The 8,348-nt window shown below is 42.3% G+C and overlaps 1 protein-coding gene across 1 annotated transcript in view; it reads left to right on the forward strand.

Moving 5' to 3' along the window:
- The window catches only part of ZNF383 (zinc finger protein 383), an 86,572-nt gene that overhangs the window by 76,405 nt on the left and 1,819 nt on the right, over nucleotides 1–8,348 (forward strand). Inside the window, exons 11-12 of the mRNA XM_055079105.1 lie at nucleotides 6,457–6,494; nucleotides 7,137–7,189. Of these exons, the coding sequence (XP_054935080.1) occupies nucleotides 6,457–6,494; nucleotides 7,137–7,189 (91 nt within the window). The remainder of the gene's footprint in view (nucleotides 1–6,456; nucleotides 6,495–7,136; nucleotides 7,190–8,348) is intronic.

An 8,348-nucleotide genomic window follows, 5' to 3' on the forward strand; every position in this document is an offset into this window, starting at 1 on the left:
CGTACCAGAAAAAAAAAAAAAAAAAAAAAAAGAGCAGCATGATTCCTAATAGCCAAAAAAGAGAACAAATATCCATCAACTGATGAATGGATAAATAATATGTGTCTCTCCATACAGTGGAATCTTTCTTGGCCATAGAGAGGAATGAGCACTGACGACACACTACAACATGGATCAACCTTGAAAACATTATTGCTCAGAAGCCAAAACACAAGGCCGCATATGTATGCAAATCATATGCATCCATATATGTAATATCCAGATACTGCATATATGCATTTATATGCAGTGTTCGGAATAGGCAAAATCCATAGAGACAGAAAGTAGATCACTGGTCTCCAGGGCTAGGAAAAAGGGAATGGGGAGTGGCTACTAATGGCATGGAGTTTCTTTATGGGGTCATGAAAATGCCCAGGAGTAAGTGGTGGTATTTCCACAACCCTGTGAATATATTAAAAACCACTGAGTTGTACACTTTAAAATTGGTGAATGGTAAGTTTTGTGGAATATGAACTATATCTCAAATAAAAAACAAGTAGGTTACAAAAAAAAATTAAATGGCTTTTAGTATATTCACAGTCATGCAAACATCACCACAATTTTAGAACATTTTCATTACCCCCAAAGAAATCCCAAATCCACTCTTCTGTTGCCTCCCAACTCCCTTACTCCTGGACAACCACTAATCTACTTTCTGTCTCTATATATTGGTCTAGTCTGGACATTTCATGTAAGTGGAATCACATAATATGTGGTCTTTGTGACTGGCTTCTTTTACTTAGCAGAGTGTTTTCTAAGTCCATCCATGGTGTAGTGTCGACCTTAAAAATAAAATGGCCAGTTATTTTATGAGCAAAATGGGCTTATTCAGGAGAAGCAAAGAACTGCATTTCAGGACAAGCATGTTATAGGAAAAACTATAGGCAAGTACAACTGGCAAATGAGAGGAAAAGAAAAAGGAGGAGGCTGGGAGGGGCTGTTTTGAACTAAACCATTGGATGAAAGAGTTCATGGTGCAGGGTTTCTCACTGGCTGGGCTTGTTGCTGGGCAAGGAGAATTCTTCCCCTTCAGGTCTGTACCACTTCCTCTTGGGGTGTGTAATTGAAATCAAGTGGTAGTGTGTGAGGTCTCCCCCTTCCGCCTCCATTTTAAATGAATTTCCTTTATTCTGTTTCACAGTAGCATGTATCAGTGCTTCATTCCTTTTTATTGCTGAGTATTATTCATTTGTCTGTATATACCACATTTTATTTATATATTCATCGGTTGATGGATATTGGGTTGTTTCCACTTTGGGGCTATTATGAATGCTAAGAACATTCAGGTACAAGACTTTGTGTGGACATATGTTTTCATTTCTCTTGAGTATATACCTAAAAGTGGAATTGCTGGGTCACTGTCATTTCTTGAGGCATCCATTTTCTGTCGTGAGCAGTTTGATTTTAACACCTTGGAAGGCACTGAGGTGGATAATCTGGGATGTGAGTCTCCCAATCCTCGGTGCTAGGAAGGATGTGGCCTGCATTTGATCCTACATATGTGGAGAGGGCACTGTACATAAGGATAAACTTAAGGAAGTTTATTGCTTGATTTTGAAACTCTGCCCAACAATTGTAAAGGAGATAGAAATGTTTGGATTCAAATAGAAGAAAAACAAATTCTGGTTAAAATTCTCAGTTTTCACCAGCTTGTAATGCAGGGTTCTATATCGAAGAATGGCAAGGTTTTTATGCATATTTTCTGCATAATACTAAACTATATATACTATAATAATACTATTTTGGGAACAGTCTCAAGTGGAAGAATGGGGCTCTGGACTCTGTGGGTGGAGATTAAAGTCGAGGGGCACCGTGGGTCTCTGGGGCGACCAAGAAAAAAAAAATGCAGCAAGGCCAACTACCCCTTTGAAATGGAAAAATTTTTAATACTCACACGAAAAGGAGTTTGCTGAAATTAAACCAGTCGGTTGTTGCTTATAAGGGCAGCGTTGCGCTCAGAACCTGAGGTAAGCTGTAGAACATTGAAATGGCTGTAATTTGAATTAAATGCAATGTCTGCTGCCTGCCCACTCTGTATTGATTGCTGGTTAGAAACTTGCAACCTGACCCTGGGCTCGGTTTTGCATAGGGGAGCTTCACAGAAAGCGTCTGTTTGATTTCTTGCATTAATGTCTCCCCTTGTCCATTTCCTTAATTTTATTACTTATGATTTATTAGCCCAGTGATGAGACCGGCTGTGTGCAAAGTCAGGTCTCGGAGTTAACGGGGTCGTAGCACCTGGACAAGGCCAGAGGGTCTCCAGCGCCGGGTGTAAATCTCAGAGAAGGAGCAAACAGCGCGAAGGGTTGATTGTAAAGTCCGGGTGGGGTGCCCAGCGCAGGAATTCTGAAGCTGAGACTCGCAGGACACCTTTTGTTAATGTTTGTAGGCGGGTCGGCCGCAAACGCTTGTTATTGGCCAACGTGAGCGAAACCTCCCCTCCTTTGCACACGCATTGACTAAGAGCTCTATACATACTCGAGGATACCTGCGTTCTTGCCTTCCTCCTTTGCGTTGCCTGGAAACGGTGTTCTGTCTATTAACAGTTGATCGTGTTTCCCATTGGCTACCTTTTCCTTCGGAAGCCCGCCCTCACAAGAAGCCCCGACGAGCGCCGGGCCAATAAAAGCAGTCCTGGCGGACTGTACTAATCGTGGTAGCGAAGCTGTGGTTGTCCTGGCAGGGGACTGCTGGATAAGGGACGCGGCTGGACGGGGGGGCGCCGCGCGGCGGGAAGTCTTCCGGGTCCATGCAGCGCGCCTGGGAAGTCGGCTCTCAAGGGGGGATCCGGGACTCCGGCTCGGAACTTGAGTGGTAAACTCCGAGCTGCGACCGGGCCCTTCCCCTTTCCGACAGAACTTGGTGGGCGGCCTAGCCGCTTGGGCTGATCTACTTGGTTTCCCAGCCTCCGACTCTCAGGGTCTCGGGATTAAAAGTAAACACGGGGTTTTTTTTTTAAAGCCCACCCGGGTAAAACGCCCTTTTATTTTTCCGCAGGGTTGGTTGGTTTGTTTCAGAACGCCCTGCGGGGGCTGGGGTGGGGATAGTTGGCTGACGGTTTCAGGTTTATTAAATAAAATTAATTCCTGGTTTAGAGTGTGTTAATACTGTAGCGCCCCAACCTTTAAAAAATCCCATTCTTGCTAGCTGTATTATTTAGTGGGATGTCTTGTGATAAGGACAGCGGATTACAGTGGCTTTGGGATTTTGTTGCTGTTGTCGTCACTGAAACAAAATTTTAGTTTTGGCTGTCCTAACGGCAACTTCTCAGGGTTCATAAAATCTTAATTTGAGAAATGGCTGTGAAAATCACAGCAAGTTACTTTGGAATTTTTTTCTTTTAAAGGAAAATAAATTTCCGATTTTGATATTTTATTGTTAGTAATGATTCACAGTTTCTTTAAAATCTTATTTTTTGGCAGATATATAGAGAATGGCTTTTGTGAAAGGTACAGCCAGCTAAGGAGGTTTGGGGATTTTGTTTTGTTTAAAGAATGTAACCCTGTAAATAACAAGGTCCTGCTGTATAGCATAGGGGACTATATTCAATATCCTGAGATAAACCATAATGGAAAAGAATATAAAAAAGAATATATATGTATATATATATATGACTTAACCACTTTGCTGTACAGCAGAAATCAACACAGCATTGTAAATCAACTATATTTCAATTAAAAAAATGTAATCCTGGTTTGACTCTTTTAATAATGGTAATAACACCACCTTCCCAGCTCTTTTAAAACATTAGTTGGTAGATCCCTTATTTTCCTAGGACTTATTTCATATGTTTGGATGAGAGACCTAATGTGGGCTTTTTATAAAGCAGCCCTTACACTCTTTATAGGCCTTGTCCTTAATCCTCAGCATCCCTATGCTCCTGACATTGTACCTAAAACTAAATTGAGTTTTTGTTGTTATGTGAGAGTTGCAGAAATATCCAGCACTAACCACTGTCTCCCCCTGATATTTCTCCACATCTTTGTACTGAATCCATTATGCAAATGGGTGTCCCTTTTCTTGGATACCTGGAAACCATGATTGTATAGCCTCTGACCTCCCTGCTGAGTTATCATTCTTTTCTCTCCTCTCTCTTTTCTTGTCCAAACTTGAGTTTGTGACTCTCAGCTCCTTTATGACTAGCCTTTTGATGCCTTTGGCTCCCTCTAACTCAGGAGTCCTTACTCCCAGTTCCATGAGCCAAATTTTAGAGGACCATGAGAAAGTCCCATCTAAATTTTGGTAGTCCCATCTAACTGAAATGGAGTGTTTCCTTCTGTCCTAAATGTAGGCTCCCTGGGTATGGAGCTTTGTTAGCAGTAGAGTCCATAGCAGTTTTTATGTCATAATACAGCATCTCCAAGTAGCCTTTATGGTTATCACTGCTTCCCAATGATGGTTCCTAATGACAACCTGCCACTCACTGTTGTTACTTCTGTGTTAAAGTGGTTGGTCCAGGGACTATGTTGCATAAGAAGTTACACCCAAATTTAGTGGCTCAAACAAAATATTATGCTCATGGGTTCTGTAGGGATCAAGAATTAAAACAGGACACAAGCATGGCCAGCTTTTCTCTATTCTACAATGTCTGTAGCCTCTGCAGGAAAGACACAACAACTAGGGGCTGGAACCATCTGAAGGCTCATTCCCTTGTGTCTGGTGCCTGGGCTGGGATGTTTGGAAGCCTGGGCTCAGCTGGGACTATCCAGTGGAGTGCCTGCACGTGACTTCTCCATATGGCCTTGGCTTCCTCAGAGCCTGGCAGTCTCAGGGTAGTCAGACTTACTACAAGGCACAGGGCTCCAAAGGCGGGTGTTGCAGTGATCAGGTGGAAGCTGCATGGTCTTTTATGACAGCTTTGTAAGTTACAGAGAATTACTTCTGTGCTCTGTTAGTTTCAAACAAGTCCACTCAGAATCAGGGAGACAGATGGTGGACCCCGCCTCTCAATGTAAGGAGTGTCAAGCAATGTGCAGCCATTAAAAAAAAAAACCGTTATACTGACACGCCTATTAATATATCAAAAAATTTTAAATATTGTGATAGCTGCATTTCTAGGTAGTTGTTTGAAATCCTATGAATTTTATGGCATGCATTTTACAGCATTATTCTGAGAAGGATTCAAGGACTTTCTCAGATGTAAGAAGGGTCTAGGACATAGAACGGCTCAGGCTCCTTTCCAAGATTTGAAGTGCACAGTTTCAGCCCTGGTTTATTGGTCAGGGCAGGACTTTCTCATGTGTCTTGGACTCAGCGATGATTTAGAAATCGGTCTGTGACCTTTCTTTTTTCTGGTTTAATTTTTTTCTGTTTTTCTCACCTCAGTAGAGATTAGGAGATTCTTTTGCAGCCCTGTTCTTCTGTCTCGGATGCATTTGAAGCCAGTCTTTAGACTCATCTTACTGGTTTTGCCAAATGGCATTTTCATCCTCGTGTATATTGCATTTTCTTTTATGACCATTCATCAGTTTAGAAGTGTGTTTGCTTTCCTGAGTGTTCATTTTCTTATTTTTCTTCTGTCATGTATAGCTCCCAGAGCAAATACCAACCAAAAAGAATAACTTGAGGGATGTGGAGAGATAACTTTCATTTCACTTATCACCAAATAGGTTGATTTTTAGTTATTGAGCATTAGGCACAGGCCTGGGAGGCCAAAGGCCTCATTTGAATCCCAGATCCAGTCTTTGTTAGCTCTCTGACCTTGAACCCAGCAATGAACCTCTCTGTGCCTTTGATTCATCGTGAGAAAAATGGTGGTATCCAGAGTTGCCAGGTTCACGTTAATGACCCAGAAGAAGTGCCTGGTCTTCATCTGGTCCTTGCTCCTCGAACCTTTGCCCGTTAATTGAAGAAATGCTGCTATGAACACTTCCTGGAGGTGTGGCTGGCATTTATTCTTGAAACAGTTTACAGAAAAGCTCCTTCACATTTTCAGCCTCTTCCTCTGCTTTCTGTCATTCCTAAACCACCTCACTCAACCTGGTGTGATCTTAATTGTGTGTGTTTGCACAGATGTAATTTTTGGCTTATATGTCTCTTCAAAGCCTGATTGCCCACTCCTGACCTCTACCAGTATACGGAGTTTCTCAGAACCTACTCCCCAGCCCATCCTTAGAGCCTCCTACCCACCTCCCACCTACCATCTGCAACTTTATTGCTTAAACATTTCATGGTGGGCATTTCTTCCTGACATTGTATTATATTAAATTATATTGGGTTATTGTTCTCTGTGTATCTGTGCTGTGCTACACTTCATGGAAGCAGCTGGGCCTGGGTAAGAATTTGCCTCTGCTTCTGAAGAAGGCTCATGAGTTGCTGTTGACCAGGGGAGAGACCAGGCTGATATTACTTAAGGGCTTCCCCTCAGAAGGGAAAGGCTGAACTTTCTCAGGCAAATCTTGTTTTTCATTCTTTTAGGTCTGAATTTTGAACATATCTTGCTAGAGGTTGAAGAGGTAAGGCTACGCTTTCAACATTCACACTGAGAAAGGCCCAGGAGGTGACTTGGGCCACAGTTTGGGGTGGCAAAGCTGTGGATAGTAGGAATGTCTAAACATAACCCAGAGGGAAACGAGAAAAGGCCCTTGGAAATCAGGGGAAAAAATCCCAAAGTGTCTCTTTCCCTCTTTCCCCATGGTATAGCTGGAATGTGTATTCCCTTACCTGTTCCACCCCCCAAAAGACATGAGGCCACACACTGCAGTGCTAGTAAGGGACAGAGGAGCTGTGGGCATGAGAATTTGATCACTCATTCAAACTCACACCCAGATACATGTGTGTCACCTCCTGGTGTCCCCCCAATGGAAAAGTGCTTCTCCAAGCCCAGCATATTTCAGCTGAGACATGCAGTCTGTGTAGTACCTGATGGTTTGGTTGTGACCTGGTGTCATAGTGATAATAGAGACAGTGACCCTAACAGCTTAATGACCCTTCAGCCTGTGGGTAGGTAACTGGGAGATAGATAGTATTGTAGTCTCTGCCTTAGTCCCCTGTGATGGTTTTTTAATTTTTCACATACACTGTTGAGAATGTTTTAATAATTATAGATAATAGAGAAATTACTAATCCCTCTAAAATCCTCCTGTTTCTTGGTCTAGAGCTGGGACTGGACCTCCCAGCAGCAAGGAGCCCTGAAGGCCAGAGTAAAAAGGCAAGTACATCCCTTTAAATCTCTCATCTGTTTTTTATCTCCCCATTTCTTCTCTTTCTTCTTCTTGTTTATTTATTTATTTTTTAATGCACATATTCTTAAGTACTTGGGGACTCTTAGCATGGTGGTAATTAAACTGGATTTGTACTTTTTTCATTGGCGAATTTAGCACATTTTAAAATATATATATATTTATTTATTATTTTTGGTGTGCCAGGTCTTAGGTGCAGCACGCGGGATCTTTGCTGCGGCATGCAGACTTCTTAGTTGTGGCATGCAGACTTCTTAGTTGCAGCATACAGACTTCTTAGTTGCGGCATGCAAACTCTTAGTTGCGGCATGCATGTGGGATCTAGTTCTCCACCCAGGGATTGAACCCCGGCCCCCTGCATTGGGAGCAAGGAGTCTTACCCACTGGACCACCAGGGAAGTCCCTTAGGCCATTTTTGCTTATTACTGTAACTAATATGTTCAGTTTTATTTTTATCATACTATTTCATGCATTCACTCATTCACATTACATTATTTTGTTTTATGGACCATTTAAAAAAAATATATATATATATATATTTATTTGGCTGTGTCAGGTCTCTGTTGCAGCAAATGGAATCTTTCGTTGCTCTGCTCTTTGTGTGGTGCGGGGCTTCTCTCTAGTTGTGGCCTGAGGATTTTCTCTTCTCTAGTTGTGGTGCAGGCTCCAGAGTGCATGGGCTCTATAGTTTGTGGCACGCAGGCTCTCTAGTTGAGGCGCCCATGCTCAGTAGTTGTGCCACAGCATGTGGGGTCTTAGTTCCCCAAGCAGGGATCTAACCCATGTCCTCTGCACTGGAAGGCAGATTCTTTACCATGGGACCACGAGGGAAGTCCCCTGGACCATGTTTTCTTTGCTTTTATTTTCTCTTGTGATAATTGATAGCATACAGCCAATATTTAGTTTTAATAAGTGGTTAATTTTATACTTTTCAAAAACATCTTTCCTGGCACATTTTCTATAATTATTCAATTCAAAAATAATACAAGAACTTTGGACTCCTCATTTTACTTTTTTTTTTTTTTTTTTTTTTTTTTTTTTTTTTTTTTTGCGGTACGCGGGCCTCTCACTGTTGTGGCCTCTCCCGTTGCGGAGCGCAGGCTCCGGACGCGCAGGCTCAGCGGCCAT

Source organism: Physeter macrocephalus, chromosome 17 (genome assembly GCF_002837175.3).
Source record: "Physeter macrocephalus isolate SW-GA chromosome 17, ASM283717v5, whole genome shotgun sequence".
In the NCBI taxonomy this organism is placed as follows: Eukaryota; Metazoa; Chordata; class Mammalia; order Artiodactyla; family Physeteridae; genus Physeter; species Physeter macrocephalus.